Source organism: Nerophis lumbriciformis, linkage group LG04, assembly GCF_033978685.3.
Source record: "Nerophis lumbriciformis linkage group LG04, RoL_Nlum_v2.1, whole genome shotgun sequence".
NCBI lineage: Eukaryota > Metazoa > Chordata > Actinopteri > Syngnathiformes > Syngnathidae > Nerophis > Nerophis lumbriciformis.
The window spans coordinates 17,861,907-17,879,466 of NC_084551.2; the positions used below are offsets into that span (position 1 = coordinate 17,861,907).

At 39.9% G+C, this 17,560-nt stretch overlaps 1 protein-coding gene across 1 annotated transcript in view; it reads right to left on the reverse strand.

Annotated features, from left to right (window-relative positions):
* Nucleotides 1-17,560, reverse strand: part of LOC133597074 (zinc finger protein 236-like) — an 87,179-nt gene that overhangs the window by 56,724 nt on the left and 12,895 nt on the right. Inside the window, exons 2-6 of the mRNA XM_061949994.1 lie at nucleotides 9,835-9,968; nucleotides 6,319-6,483; nucleotides 6,060-6,238; nucleotides 5,762-5,892; nucleotides 243-415 (exon numbers count right to left, since the gene is read on the reverse strand). Of these exons, the coding sequence (XP_061805978.1) occupies nucleotides 243-415; nucleotides 5,762-5,892; nucleotides 6,060-6,238; nucleotides 6,319-6,483; nucleotides 9,835-9,968 (782 nt within the window). The remainder of the gene's footprint in view (nucleotides 1-242; nucleotides 416-5,761; nucleotides 5,893-6,059; nucleotides 6,239-6,318; nucleotides 6,484-9,834; nucleotides 9,969-17,560) is intronic.

Genomic DNA, 17,560 nt, shown 5'->3' on the forward strand with positions numbered 1-17,560 from the left:
GCTATTTTGGACTGGTAGTAGTCGATCCACAGTCAAACAGTCTATTTGCGATCGACTGAATGCCCTGAGATGAAAACATTACCATTAATGACTCTGTGTTGAGTTTTTGGCAGGTATTTGAATTCCCCCGATTAATAAGATATATTTGCAACTGAAAAGAAAATGCTGCACCATTTAATTAAACATTTTCACAGAGTACATTTGCATTTCAAACTGTGTCAAATGCTGTGTTAATCTCTTACCTCCGAATGAACCCTCTGAACATGGGAATGCAGGTTCCCCTTTTGGGAAAAGGAAGCTGGGCAAAATATGCAGAGGTGAGGCTTTTCCCCAGTGTGTCTCACCATGTGAGTCTGCAGTACCACCTTCTGGTTAAAAGCCTTGCTGCAGTGTGAGCACTTGTAGGGCCTTTCTCCTAAGGAAACAAAATTGACGCCACAGCCGTTAAAAATGGGACAAGAACAAAAATATGAAAGCTCATCCATCCACTTTCTACCGCTTTCCCCTCACGTGGTCGCGTGGCGTGCTGGAGCCTATTTCAACTGCATTTGGGCAGAAGGCGGGGTACAGCCTGGACAAGTCGTCACCTCATTGCAGGGCCAACACAAATAGACCGACAACATTCACACTCACATTAACATGCTAGGGCCAATTTAGTGTTGCCAATCAACCTATCTTAAAGCTGGATCATACAAATTAAAATATAAAATGTTCTGTAACACAGGAATGTGATGTGTTTACAGCCCAGACATTCATAATTAAACATTAAACATATTTCTCTGAGCATAAGCTTACATTTGCGTAAGGTCCAATTTGAGTAAATGCATGTGAATACATGCTGTTTTTCTAAAAATAAAATGTGAATATATATATATATATATATATATATATATATATATATATATATATATATATATATATATATGTATACATACATATATATATGTACATATATATATGTACATATACATATGTATATATATATATATCAGAATCAGAATCAGCTTTATTGTCATTACGCAAGGTAACGAGATTGAGGCCATTCCATACAGTGCGATGTGTGCATGCTAGAAAAACAATGTGCAAATATATAAAAATTTAAAAAATGTAGAAGTGCAATGAATATGGTGTGAAATGAATATATACATGAAAAAACAAAACAAAAACAGGGTGGTTGGTGGAATGGGTTATTGCACCGAAGAGAAGGCAGTTATGAGGGACAATGGGGCAGTCCGTTCAGGATGGTTATGGCCCTGGGGAAGAAGCTGTTCTTTAGCCTGTTTGTTTTGGTTTTAATGCACCTGTAGCGCTTCCCAGAGGGCAGCAGGTGGAACAGGTCAGTATATATATATTCCTAAGTGCATATTTCTCTGAGCATAAGCTTACAGTTGCGTAAGGTCCAATTTGAGTAAATGCATGTGAATACATGCTGTTTTTCTAAAAATAAAATGTGTATATATATATATATATATATATATATATATATATATATATATATATATATATATATATATATATATATATATATATATATATATATATATATATGTCTTAATAAGGTTATCCAAAAAATAGTGCTCGATACCGTAGTAGAGCGCAATATATGTATGTGTGGGGAAAAAAAATCACAAGACTATTTCATCTCTACAGGCCTGTTTCATGAGGGGGGTACCCTCAATCGTCAGGAGATTTTAATGGGAGCATTCGCATACCATGGTTTATATAGGGCACAGAGTGGGTGGGTACAGGCGTCTATGGCGGCATGTTGTTAACATGCCGCCATAGACGGAAACACCTCCTAGGTAACACATGAACCAATCACCACGCCCCTAGGCCAGCCTGTACCCACCCACTCTGTGCCCTATATAAACCATGGTATGCGAATGCTCCCATTAAAATCTCCTGACGATTGAGGGTACCCCCCTCATGAAACAGGCCTGTAGAGATGAAATAGTCTTGTGATTTTTTTTCCCCACACATACATATATATATATATATATATATATATATATATATATATATATATATATATATATATATATATATACACATATACATACATATATATATATATATATGTATATATACATACTGTATATATATACATATATACATATACACACACACACACACACACACACACACACACACACACACACACACACACACACACACACACACACACACACACACACACACACACACACACACACTATTATATATATACACACATACCATATACAGTGCATTGTTTTTCTCCCTTGTGTTAGTGTTAATATCCTTTTCATGTAAATCACCTTGTACTTGACTACAAGCAGACCAGTGGAAATGTTGAGAACACCAGTAACAGCTTAAGTTTATTCTCGAAGGCAAAACAAGCTCCATAATGAACGAAAAACTTACTTTTTGCAGAATCAAGATTGTCAAAGTTAAATTATATTATGGAATTCTTAACACTACAAATTGTGCACAAGGCTAAAAATAACCAGCTACCTGTAAACATCCAAAAGTTATTTAAAAAAAAAAGGGATGGAGTGAGTTAGTTATTTTCCAGTGTGGACGCCTTAAAGGAGACGTTTTTCGTCAATCCTTAGTGCCATGTCAGATCTTGTTATTGTCAATAGTGCTGAGTGTGAGTGTGTGTGTGTGTGTTTTCTTTCTTTTTTTTACTAGTGGAGAGCACTTTGTGGTGCAACTTGCCTGTGCACGAAATGTGCTCTATAAATAAAGTTTGATTGATTAATGTTTTAGTATAATAGCTTTTTTTGTGCTAGTCAGCATGTCAAAAGTCCCGAAATGTGTTGGAGTGGCGTGGCTTTAAAGGCTAATGAAGTCTCAGAAAACCAATCCACTTCTCACACACGCTTTAGAAAATGTCTGTTTTTAAACAACATGCTGTGCGGTAAAATGTTGGTAAACCTTGAAGTACCAGTAGAATAAAACCCTCTAAAAACATCCGGAAACCGCCAACAACATTCTTTTTACATGCCATGTTCTGATTATTAACCAAGTAGGGAGGACGTAGACTAGAAGAGCTCTGTTCCTGACGCAACAGTTATGACAAAACATAAAATGGCGGATTGCTTCCCGATGTGACGTCACGTTGTGACGTCATCGCTCTGAGAGCGAATAATACAAAGGCGTTTAATTCGGCAAAATTCACCCATTTAGAGTTCGGAAATCGGTTAAAAAAATATATGGTCTTTTGTCTGCAACATCAAGGTATATATTGACGCTTACATAGGTCTGGTGATAATGTTCCCCTTTATATTTCCGGACAATGGATTGTGATCACAGCTACAGGACAGCTTGCTAACATATTTGACTTCAACTCTGCCAAGCGGGAGGCACAGATTCGCTAAAGTAAGCAAACCGCAGGCGCTGAAAAGCCGGGGGCTAACTGGCTAAATGCTAGCTCAAAGCCGTAGCCAAGCAACCTAAAGCTAACAACAAAACTGAAAGAGTTGGACATATTTAAAATGCTTCTGACCACACAAGTGATCTACAAGAAAGGCTGACAACAACCCTGGCAGGTGCAAGGTACCTGAAAAAAAAACACCACAGAGCCGCCACTTGCCGCGGAAGCTAACAACACCAACGGCTTCACTTCGCTGCCGAGCAACGATGAGCACGACAAGAAGTCGTCAAAGGGGCAGTAAAGTGTTAACAGAGGTGGAACCGGACTAAAAAAGCGTTAGTAGGAACTCTAAAAAACAATGTAAATGAGACACGAAGCGACGTCAACAATATTCACGAACAGATTATCACTGGTGTACAAAAAGATGTTGCAGATCTCCAAGAACAGATTTTTAAAGACGGAAAAGAATCTCGTAAAATATGATGGAATTTAGAAAGTTTAGAGAAGAAATTAAGATTCTCAGTGAAAACAACACAGCATTAAAACGGGAGGTGGAGAAGCTGAAAGAGGAGAATGCAACATTGCGCCAACAGTCGAATGCCAAGCAGCAAGACAACACTCATTAGGACAACAGCGGTGTTGTGGAGAACGTTTAAATGGAGATAGAAGCATTGCGCCAACAGTTGCAACTAAATAACACTGATTTGAAGAACTTCAGGGAGGAGATGGCAACATTGAGACAACAGCTCAATGCCAGACAACAAGATATCACCAATATGGGAAATATCAGTGTTTTGGAAAACATCAAAGAGGAAGCTGATCAATTTACACGACAGAATGACATCTTCATTGCAGGGCTATGCATCAATCCTCGATCCTACGCGAGAGCAGTCGACAATGGAAAACCAGACGACATGGACGCTCCTTCAACGGCGCAACAAGTGGTCAACTTTCTGCAATTGCAGGGAATTGAGGACGATATTAACACCATTGATGTTTGCATCTCACTGAATAGAAGAGGCAAAAACACCACACCAGTAACCATCGTGAAGCTTGCCAACAGGAAATCCAAATTGGCATTGCTGACACAGGGAAAAAAGCTGAAGGGTACAAATGTGTACATGAAGGAGCACCTTACTAAACGCAATGCTGAAATCACCAGGAAAGCACGCAACTTGGGGAAACATTCAGGGAACTTAAGAGTGTCAACTGCAAAATCGACTTCAAACTGAATCAGAAGCAAGAGTCCTAGTTGTCAAAGACATTAAGGATCTGGGCAAATATTAGAACTCCCAGAGCACCAACAACAACAACAACAACAACAACGGTAATGAAATCATTGAAGACATTTATAGGGCAACACAAAAGACTGCTGAACAGGAATATATGAATCCAAAAACCTTCAACTGCTTAGATCCCAATAGTCCAGAATTAGATAAGGATACAGATCTAGATAAAATTATTATTTCATACCAGGAATAATATTTTTTATTATACAGGCTAACAATATAACAGAGACACTAAAATCGACAACAAACTGTCGATTATTCATTCAAACAGCAGAAGCATTTTTTGGAATAACTCAACAAACCCTTCAAAGTTATCGCTATCTCAGAAACATGGATAGATGCTAAAAAAGGAATGGATTTTGACGTGGAAGGATACGAACTAAATTATATCAACAGAACCAACAAGAACGGAGGAGGAGTAGCTGTGTGCGTGATGAAGAACAAACTACAAAGTGGTAAATAAAAATGTCATTAGCTATTGATAATATCTTAGAATGTATAACTATTATAATATGTCATGAAAAAGTAAAAACTTACTGATCGGTTGTATATATAGATCACCTAAGTCAAACATTGATATGTTTGAGGACTGGATTAAGGGAACTTTTACTGAAATCAGTCAAAAAATGACTTTCTTATATGGAGACTTCTACATTGACCTCTTGAACCCTAACAAACAAAAGTCCACAGATGACTTTATAGAAACAATGTATAGCCTGAGTTTATATCTTAAAATCACAAGGCCAAGCAGAATCTCTGGATACAACGCCACACTTATTGATATTTTTACTAATGATTTTGATAATAATACCACAAGCGGTCTGCTAATATCCAACATCAGCGATCATCTGCCAGTTTTCATAATCTATGAGGGAAACTACAAGAAGAGGAACATTGATGACAAAAAGACATTTCGAACAATATGCACAGAACAAAGTATGACAGCTTTGAAAGCTGTCAGTTTTTGCTCGAGTCCTCGCGCTCCTGTCTCCCAATCTGCGGACCCTGATTCGGTTCCGGGCGGGTTACAAACGCCCATGTGGTTGTAATACAACTAAAAAAACATTACATCTAAGACAAGTGAGTGGCACCAACTTTTGTGCGTTTTGCTTACCTGTGTGTATTCGTATATGTCTGACAAGCTGGCTGGGCTTTTTGAAAGCCTTTCCACAATGATGGCAACTGTTGGTGAACCCACTGCGATCAATGTTTTTTTTGTAGTTTCTGGAATTACAGGACAGCGGTCTGCAGGAGAGGTTATTAATATATTGTAAGTGTGTTTTCTAATCAGAGCCTGTGCAAAATTCTGTTTTTGTACAGTTGACAGTTGTTAAATCATGTTTTACTTTCAAACAATATGTATGTAATCGTGATCAGTTCTTCCCTATCCTCTTTCATTGAAGCTGCCTAACCTCATTTTGATGTGATTCCTCATGTGTTCCTTAAGATGTGCAGATGTCTTGAGCTCCTTGCCACACGTCTTGCAAGTGTAGACCTTGGTGCCGGACAACTCTTTGCGGTGCTCCTCCAGGTGCAGAGAGAGCTGGCTCTGAAGAACAAACTCATCCCCACACTCGACACAGATCAAATTCTGCAATGACGCAAATGAGAGAAAACAAATGAATTGTAATAGGCGGTAAATTCTGCAATGTGATGTGTTCATGGCCTCACCTCTTCCCTCTCATGCAGCATAGTATGGGATTTGAGACTAGCAATGCGGGAGAACGATTTATAGCAAACAGGACAGGTAAAGTCCGAGGTGGCATGTGTGGACCTGTGGATCCTGAGATTGAACTCCACATTAAACGTCTGTGGGCACTGGTCACATCGATAAGGCTGAAAAGGAGAGCAGAGATGCAAAGTTTCATAGCAGAGAAGTTTGCTACCCGCAGTGCAGTGTTTGCTTTTCCAACCTAGGCTTACTGCTCAATAAGGCATGACACTGTGCAAAAGGTTGAAGAAAGTATTTAAAGAAAGTCTGCCTTTTGGTGACACAAAATTCTAATGCCAGATGTGTCACTCACACTCTACTTATGGCAGTACAAGGTCTGAGTGAAGTTAACCCCCCCACACACACACACACCTTGTCCAAATACCTCTAAACTAGTCCCAACTGTTTGTGCTGCAAACATTTTCGTTTGTGCTGTTACGTTTTTTATGTTATTAACATTTTATGTTTTTTATGGTATTAACGTGTTATTAGTCGTCATAATCAGCCCTCCAACCATGTCAAACTCTTAACGTTTGTGCGGCAAAAACATTTGGTTTAACGCTTATAGTTTTTAGGTTAACGTTTTATGGTTTTTAAGGTATTTACTTACTTGGTTATTACATACTTCCTACCACACTGTTGAGTGCATTAGGCAGCAAGTCTTCTTATTCTGTTTGATCCTGGGAAACTTCTTCAGCCCTTGACAAGTTGAGGTCTCGAGCTTCTAGGCCTTTGAGGAAAGTTCTTCTCAATGTGTGTTTTGGTCGTCCTCTTCTTCTTTTTCCGCCAGGGAGCCATGTCATTGCTACCGTGAGGTTACGTTTTGGTGGCTATCTGAGAATGTAACCTGCAAATTTTATCCGACGTGAGCGTGAGTGGTTGTCTTTTAGTTTTATTGTATACCTCTTTGTTAGTGATGTGGTCAGTATATTTGATCTTCAAGATTTTTCTTTGACAGCGTTGTTGAAAGGCATCCAGCTTTTTACTCATTCTTGCAGTGATTTTCCAGGTCTCGCTGGCATAGAGTGCTGTAGGAAGTACGACAGACCTGAAGAGCTTGATTTTTAGCGTTTTGGATATTCCATCACAAGTCCATATTGGCTGCATTCTTCTGAAGACAGCTGTGGCTTTACCGATGCAGGAGTTGATATACGTCTCAAAATTTCCATCTGATGTAAATATGCTTTCAAGATATGTGAATCTTGAGATGTTTTCCAACAGCTCTCCGTTTATTGTTAACTGGTCATATGGCTGTTGGTCTCCAATCTGCATGGTCTTTTGGCAGGTGATCTTTAGACCAACCATTGATGCATTTCACTCAAAATTGGATGTAATTTCTTTAAGGGTTGGTCTTGATTTTGCAAGCAGTGTTATTAGTTCGTCGGCAAAGTCCAGGTCTGTAAGGCGTCTTCCTGTTCTTCTGTTCCATTGCCTTTCTCATAATCTATCCATCCATCCATTTTCTACTGCTTGTCCCTTTTGGGGTTTGCAAATTTGCTGGAGCAAATCTCAGCTGCATTCGGGCGGAAGGTGGTGTACACCCTGGACAAGTCGCCACCTCAACCTATAGTAGTGATAAACAATAGTGGCAATACAAGACAGCCTTGTCTTACTCCTGTGATAATATCAAAGAAGTCTGTGTTTCCTGATTTGACTTTTACAAAGCATTGAAATCCCTCATAGAGATTTATTTAAATATAGATAAAAGTCTTTGGGATGCCGTATGCTTTGAGTGTTTCTCCACAGGGTGTCTCTATCTATGTATGCTGTCAAATGTTTTTTTAAAGTCTACATAGTTTATTGAAAGTGTTGTGTGGCATTGTTCTACTATATTTCGAAGCACAAAGATTCGGTCACTACAGGATCTTCCAGGGCGGAACCCCACTTGTTGATCTCGGAGCCTCTAATCTAGCGTTGTTTTAAGTGTTTGCAGTAGCACTGAGCAAATTACTTTTCCTGGGGCTGAAAGCAGTGTGACCCCACAACAGTTTCCACAGTTGCTGAGATCTCCTTTCTTTGGTAGTTTCATAATTATACCTTTCTTCCAGTCTTCAGGTACCTGGCCTTCTTCCCAGTATTTATTATATAATTTGGAGAGTTTTTATTCCATTGTTTCCCCTTCATTTTTGAATAATTCTGCCAGAATCTGATCTAAGCCTGCTGCTTTGTTCTGTTTTAGCCTTTTTATGGAATTTCTGACTTTTTTCTTTGTAATTGGCCCGACCTCTACCTCTGGGGTTTCTTCTTGTTCTGTGAAGGTTAATAATGCTGAGCATTCAGTTTGGTTCAATATTTCTTTAAAATGTTCAATGCACTGTTTGTTTCGTTCTTCTTCTGTCTTAAGTATTTTTCCATGACTATCTTTTAGGGGGCACCATCGCTATGACTGGATCCTTCCAGCTCTCTGGCTATGCTGTAGAGCGTGCGTGTGTCATTTCTGTCACTGGCCTCCTGTGCCTCCACATATTTACTCTCTATTCAAGAATTGTTGTCCTTTCTACAGCTCTTGTTTTACTTGTTTGTGTGCTTGTTTGTAGTTTTCAGTCATTTCAGTCGTTAATTATACGTTGATTCAAGATTAAAACCATAAAACGTTAACGTAAAAACCATAATGGCACAAACAAAAAAAAATTCAGCACAAACCAGCAAAAACGATTGGGACATGTTTGGGGAAATTTGGACAAGAATTGGACAAAAATTTGTGGTCTTACTATTATAATTTTTAAGTTATTAACATTTTATGGAAATAGTTATTAATGGTAAATGGTTATGGGGGGCAGTGGAGGGGTCTGGTTATGATAAATGGTAAATGGTAAATGGGTCGTACTTGTATAGCGCTTTTCTACCTTTTTAAGGAACTCAAAGCGCTTTGACATTATTTTCCACATTCACCCATTCACACACTGATGGCGGGAGCTGCCATGCACGGCGCTAACCAGGCCCATCAGGAGCAAGGGTGAAGTGTCTTGCTCAAGGACACAACGGACGTGACTAGGATGGTAGAAGGTGGGGATTGAACCAGTAACCCTCAGATTGCTGGCACGGCCACTCTCCCAACTTCGCCACGCCGTGATAAATAAAACGTTAATTATACGTTGATTCACGATTCAAACCATAAAACCTTAACGTAAAAACCATAATGGCACAAACAAAAACATTTTCAGCACAAACCAGCAAAAACGATTGGGACATGTTTGGGGAAATTTGGACAAGGTCGGGGCGCTGGTTATGAAATGACATGCGTTAATAACTTAAAACTATAATAATTACACCATATTTTTAGCAGCACAAATTATTTGGGAGAAGTTTGGGAAGATTTGGACATGGTTGGAGGGCTGGTTATGAATAGTAGCACGTCAATACCATAAAAAACATAAAATATTAATAATTTAAAAACCGTAACGCACAAACAAACATTTTTGCAGCACAAACTTAAAGAAAGTGTCTGTTATCGTCAATCATGTTGCACTTTTTACCTTGTCATTGATCTCATGCTCACGGAGATGCTTCTGCAGCTGGCTCTCCGTGGTAAATATATGCGAACACATTGCACACTTCTTGTCCTTGACTTCGCCATCACTGAAACCGACCACTTTGTTTTCATTGGCATCTGAAAATTTAAAGGGACAAGTTAGACAATGCATCTTATTTTGAGGATATTTCCCATGGCAGAGGTGAAATCAATCATCTGTTCTGTACATCTCCCTATTACATATTACACAGTTACATTCAGGGGCATGCCATTTGGTAAACTGTTTAAATCTCTCAAGCAAGGCAGCAAACTTTCCAAATGATCATGGGTGTCAGTGATAAAACTCCCCCATCACTGACATTGCTACAGCGTGTGGAAGTTTGTTGATTTTCTATATACAGTAGTACCTGAACTTAAGAGTGTTTCGAGATAAGAGCTGTCTCTTGGCTAATTGTTATGCTTAAGATGCAAGCAACAATTTTAATAACAAGCATCCCCACTATTTGGTGGCATAGCAAATGTCATAGTGAACTCCGTAAGATCTGCCCAAAACATTTGGTCTTCCTTGCTAGCATTAGCTTCTCGCTAGAGATCGACATAACACTTTGTTTTCCAAACATGGGAAAGAAGAAAGTGACTGTAAAGGAAAGTGGGTTATTTGCATTTAAATAAATAAATAATCTAAAATATGACCAACCGTATCATCAACTTGGCAAAGCAATCTGAGGGACTCACTGCTAGTCTGCACCATGAAGCAGAATGAGTGAATAATACGAGCCAGGAATGTTAAAGCCATATCGAAACAGCGGACATTAATCTATGAAAAATATGGAAAAGCTGTTGATGGTGTGGCGGCGAAGTAGCTGGAAGGATGATATCGTAGAAGTCCACTTTCCAAGGTAAATGCTGTGCATTATCAGAAGTTAGTTGATGATTTGTACAACTTCTGTTTAGCTTAGAAAAACACTGCTTCTTTTTTAGGGGCACGTGCATCCTCATATTACGTGATCTATGGAGACATAGCATCACTTTCAAATGTGTTTTTCCCAACATATATATCTGTGCATCGATATTGAGATATATTACATGTACAATGTTGTGTGTATTATAATTAAATATGTACATGTACCAGACTGCTATGATTGACACTCTAGTCTTACATGATAATAATAGCTTACAAACTATAGACCAGTGGTTCTCAAACTGCTGTGGTATGTATACCATTCGTAGTAGGCGGGATCCATCTAGTGGTACACCAAAGAATCACTTAAAGGTGCCATATGTAATAATTTATTGTCAAGTCATCATTAAATGGCCCTGATATGTCAAAAGGCATTAATAAATCATGTTCTTTTTGAATACCTCTATAACTGATAACGGTAGTTCAGCCGGGATATGCTCATTTCAAAATTAGATTTACAGCCCCGAAATATTGTTATTGTTTTCATTTCGATGCCCCGCCCTCCACCGTTTGACCAATTAGAAAGTCTGTGAGCATGTTACATCCAGGTTGCCAGTTACGCACCGCCCTCCTCGTCGAGTTACTGCCACTGGTAAAGTTGCTAAACATGTCAGACCTTGATAAATCTAAAAGGCGTCGTTACAATTCTCAACTTATTCATGACAAAGCCAGGAACAAAGCGAGGATTTGTATCGGGGATGCCTTTGAAAGATGGAGACGATTGAAGGCGGAGAATATTTTTTCATCTGACGCCAAACTTGCTAATTTCCTCCTTGATAGGTAAGTCAGGCATTTACGTTTTCTTATTACTTGTAATAAATGGAAATGGACATTTCGTATGTAAACTACATTGTCCAAAACAGTCTATGATCTTGTCTAACAAAGCTAGTATGTTCGTGCAACGAATGCTTAGGAGCGAAGCACCATCACACTAGTGTAGCTTAGTATGCTGGCCCGGTCAATGACACATCGACATATAGGCTAACGGGGGAAATATATGCCCGTTAGCCTGTATATCAATGTGTCATCCAACTGACATATTTTCGATATTTTGCCCATGTGCATATAGGTAGTGTCAGTGCCTATTTCGTTCTCAATATGCTGACATGCTGAGGAAATGCGTTCCAACATTAGCACGGCTAATTGCGGTTTCTGGTACTGTATGTGCATCAGACACATATGGGGTGGCATTTGCTCAGCACAATATAATGCATTACATGTAATGACTTTCTACTTTGTGTATTGACATGGTAGTAGGCTATATGATATATGCGTAAAATGGTTTATGCGTAACGTGGGTTGGCTCATAGAATCTCACTCTGCACTGAAAGATGGTGATGTGCGTACATGGAAGAGAATGCAGTGCGTCAGGTTGGATGCAAAATGGAGTTATGCTGAACGAACTGTGGCGGTAATTTTACTGTTGACCTTGGCTTGCCTTCAAAACAGGCCTATGCGATATGTAATATATTATTACCGTATATATAATTATTTTTATGGTGGTCTGTGCGGTCAAACTAGACATTTTAGCAGGGTAATGTCCAACAATCTGTCCCGACTCCTGACGAAAATATTGCTGCGTAACTTTACAAATACATTTGGCTAATCGACATTAGTAAAATGTGGCATAATTACTTATGGCAGTACAAGGTCTGAGTAAACCATATTGCAAGAAGCATAAACAGGTGAAACCTACAGCGTAGGACTCGTTGATTGCCATTTGAAGTTCCTTGGAGTAGGATTCGGATTGGGCTGCGTATCTGGCAACCTCAGTCATGAAGAGTGGGAGAGGACTACAGATTTCTGACTGTCATTGCAATATCATTTCTGGCTACATTTTTACATACGGCACCTTTTATCCAAACACAGTGTTACTGTTTAAACTGTGTGTAACATTACAGTGGCCAAAAATAGTAAATATACTTGTTAAATAATACCGCTGCCTTGATTTTAATGAACACTTAGGCCTACTATGCTACTGTATTTTAAAGTTGGTAATTATGGTGGTACTTAAAAACCCAAGTGTTTCTGAGGTGGTACTTGGTAAAAAAAAAAGTTTGAGAGCCACTGATATAGACAAAAACTGTCACGAACTCGCAAGGCTGCAGTAGTTGTGACCCCAAGACGCAGGAGACAGGCGAAAGACATGCATTTATCCATCTTGAATTTCCCTTGGGATCAATAAGTATCTATCAACTTATATAAAACAAGTATTTTATTTATCACACATGATGTGAAGTAAAGCAAACAGGATGCAGCGAACACAGCCTGTAACACATATTAATCCTCGAGCCCTGACTGGAGGGCGAGGCAGGCATTTATAGCAGCCTGATTGGGAATTACAACCAGGTGTGCCCAGGTTGCAAATTATTGACAGATGAGGGTGAACAAAAAATTGACAAGGGTCTCGCTGCAGACACTCAAAGTCGCACGGACACTGAAAGTCTCGCCCACTCTAAGTTACACCCACAGCGGTGACGACAACGGAAGTGAACCGTGTCTTAGGCCATGTCTACACTAAGTCGTTTAACCCCTTAAACGAATAATTATTTAGCCTAGCCACACTAAACCAGCGTTTAAGGTCTCCCTCCTCAGACAAATTTTTACACGGCTAAGTGCGCCGTGTATTTCTTGAATCAGCGGGACTTAGCTTTGTATGAACTCATTGATCCAGAAATACCTCGCGCACACAGGAAGTGAGGTCAGAAAGAACGAGCTACAGCCAGCTTCATAATTAAGCGGTTTCGTAACTCGGAGGTAACCACTGGAAATATGAAGGCGAGTCATCCAGACATGCCCGTGTTTCTCATTCTTCTACATGTACAGACGCTTGTGGAAATCACACATAAATACCTTAAGAGAAAGCAATTGCAGCTATTTGGGATACAACACTTCTCAAACGCCAAGAGAACTTTCCAATGTCCGGCCGGGTCAACTGGGATTCTACTTAGTGAAAAATTTTGTCCATTTGTCGAAGGAGAGACAACAAGAATGCGAGCTTCCGTGGATGTGATAAAAAGATAGCGTGTGCTTTGTATTACCTGGCCGTCGAGGAAAATGGCGAATGCATTTGGACTGGCAAAGCAGACTGTATCAGTTATTGTCCGCCATGTATGTCGCCGACTCGACGTCTAGGTCCAGAGTATATAAAGTCACCAAAAACGAATGAACTATGAAGGTGAAGGAAAAGGGTGAAGAGTGTTCTGACCAGATATCTAGATCCCTAGTTTGATTGATGTAAAATGTTCTTTATCACATTGTTTACATGTCTAATAAAGATTTGATTAATTTATGATGGCTCAGGTGTGATTCACTACAATATGGCCCCACAGCACACTGGATTCCAGTTAATTGAAATACCACAACTCTGGATATTGTTCAGATAAGTTACATTTAAGAACTTGCACACAAAGCAACACTGGAGGTGACTATGACGTGCGCATTTTCCACGCATGTGTACTAGGTCGCGTTGCGCCGGCGGACGGAGGGGGGTGGGGGTCTTAAACGGTGGAATTGTTGTGTGTCGACACGGATAAGGTTAGGTGTGATTTACCCTGGATAACCTTATCCGGCTTAGTGTAAACGGGGCCTTAAGGACAGGCCCACAGTGGTGCTGACAATGCAATTGTGGACACAGCATGATCCAAGAAGGCTGATGCAACGCACCATGGTTGTATTATTTCGGCTGTTGATTCTATTGCTTTTACGACTAATTGTATGCAACTCTAACTTATTTTCAGCAGTATATATTTTTTTGTTTTCTGATTTCTGTATTATGTACTACACGTACAGCACGGTGGAAAAGGGGTTAGTGCATCTGCCTCACAATACGAAGGTCCTGAGTAGTCTTGGGTTCAATCCCGGGCTCGGGATCTTTCTGTGTGGAGTTTGCATGTTCTCCCCGTGACTGCGTGGGTTCCCTCCGGGTACTCCGGCTTCCTCCCACCTCCAAAGACATGCACCTGGGGATAAGTTGATTGGCAACACTGAATTGGCCCTAGTGTGTGGATGTGAGTGTGAATGTTGTCTGTCTATCTGTGTTGGCCCTGCGATGAAGTGGCGACTTGTCCAGGGTGTACACCGCCTTCCGCCCAATTGTAGCTGAGATAGGCTCCAGCGCCCCCCGCTACCCCAAAGTGAATAAGCGGTAGGAAATGGATGGATGGATGTACTACCTCTCCGGCCTCACTTCCGTTGGCGTCTTTAAGGGGGCGCGGCTTATAGTAACTTAGAGAGTCTGCAGCTGCAGCTGCAGCTGGATGCACTTGGCACTCAGGGAGACAGACAGGAAGAAGAACTTAACTAGGAGCGCCATATAGGAAATAAATGCAGAAAATAAAGGAAACATGACAACGTGTGAGACCTGATGTGACAGATCGTCAGAAAATGAGCTGTGAGCAAAATACAATTTGTAAATTAATATTGGCAGTGTCTGTAAATAATAAGCTACTGTACATGGAGCCTATTCAATCAAAAAAATAACCTTCTGATGTCTTCACATCTCACTTTTTTCAGCAATTACATATTTAAACGTGACAAAAATAGTGATTTTATTTAGATCTTGATATTGACTAATGTGAAAAAATAAACAATGTGACCTATTTGATTTGAGATGCAAGTGTTTTGAGTTAAGAGCTCCATTACAGAACCAATTAGGCTTGTGTGGTGAAGTACTAGTGAAACAATTAAAGTTAAAGTACCAATGATTGTCACACACACACTCGGTGTGGTGAAATTGTTCTCTGCATTTGACCCATCACCCTTCATCACCCCCTGGGCGGTGAGGGGACCAGTGAGCAGCAGCGATGGCCGCGCCCAGGAATCTTTTTTTTTTATTTCAACTTCCTGTTCCGGTAGCTGAACCGGCACTCGCGAATTTTACTCCAAACATTTAAGTTTAATAATGTAAGGAGAAAGTTTGCAATTAATTTAACAAGTGCATATCTGGAGTAACTAGCCGGTGCGCTGTTACAAAGACGAGATGGCGCCCAAGGCTGATTATAGCGAACTTAAAAAGTCAATCGACACTCTGATCGAGGAAGTTGCTACGATCAAGGAGCAGCAGAAAACCATCATGGCCCTTGTTGTGCAGCTGGATCAGATGAGGGCTGACAATCTGGAGAAAGATAAGAAAATCGCAATCCTGGAGAACAGAGTTGCTGATATTGAGCAGTACACACGGGTTAATGATGTGATCATCACCGGACTTAGCATCAAACCCCGGTCTTACGCACGAGCAGTAAACCCAGCGAATGGAGAGGAGCCGGCGGAGTTGGATATCATTGCAATGGAGCGACAGGTGGCGGTATTCATGCAGTCCAAGGACATACAACTGGACTGTAACAGTATCGAAGCATGTCACCTTTTGCCCAGGAGAGGAACAAACGACAAGCCGAGCGTAGTCCTGAGATTTGTAAACAGAAAGAACAAGATCGCGTTGCTAAAACAGGGAAGAAAGCTAAAAGGAACAACCGTGTATATGAACGACCATTTGACCAAACGAAATGCTGATATAGCCCGAAAAGCACGCCAAATGAGGAGAGAGAAGAAAATACTACACACTTGGACTGCGAACTGTAAAGTATTCATCAAACTCAACGGTACTCCGGAGAACGCCAAAGTGCTGGTGATTAGAAACATCGAAGATCTGAACGAATATGACGTTTGAACTGGACTGTAAGGTAAAAGTGATTAAACACAATCATGACACACATTGACAATACGCAAGATGACACTAGCCACATAATTCAGTTGGTAAGTGAATATGACAATGTACAGTTGAAAGCATCTCAATACACTGAGCACCACCTACAAGACTTGGAACATGATATAGACCCGGACAATAATTTCCTCCTCAATATCAATGAGAACTGCTGCTACTACACCAATGAACAGTACAACCAGAATATTATTACTAAAGGCAAATTGTCCATTATCCATTTTAATAGTAGAAGCCTAAACAGGAATTTCAAGGACATCAAGGACTATTTACACACCTTTTCTCAACCATTTAACATAATTGCAGTATCTGAAACTTGGATTAACAGTGAAAAAGTGACAGATTTTGAACTGGATGGTTATGACTTTATTAATATGAATAGACAAAACAAGGGGGGTGGAGGGGTGGCAATCTATGTGGATAACACTTTGAGATTCAAACGTCTGGATGATATGACAACTGTGGTTGATAACCTACTTGAATGTCTAACAGTTGAAATTTGTATGGAAAAAAGTAGAAATGTCATTATTAGTTGTATATACAGATCGCCAGGTACAAGCATTGAATGTTTTACAGATTGGATGGAATGCTTGTTTTCAAAGAAGAGTAATGTTAATAAAGCTGTCTTCATTTGTGGAGACTTTAATATTGACATGTTAAATCCCAGTAAAAATAATGATATAGATAATTTCATTGACACAATGTACAGTATGAGTCTATATCCCCAAATCACCAGACCCAGTCGAATTACGTCCCACTCTGCCACTCTAATCGACAACATATTCACTAATGATATTGAGAATAAGACCGTAAGTGGGCTATTGATCAAAGATATCACTGACCACCTCCCAGTTTTTCTGATATTTAATGGAAACTACAGGACAAAAAAATTAGAAAAGCCAACCCAATACAGAAGAACGAGATCAGAGGAATCTATTAGTTCATTTACCGTAAACATGATTTACTGGAGCAGAATTGGGATGTAATTTATGAAAATGGTGATGTTAATAGCGCTTACAATATATTCTTGAGAATATTTAGGTCACTATA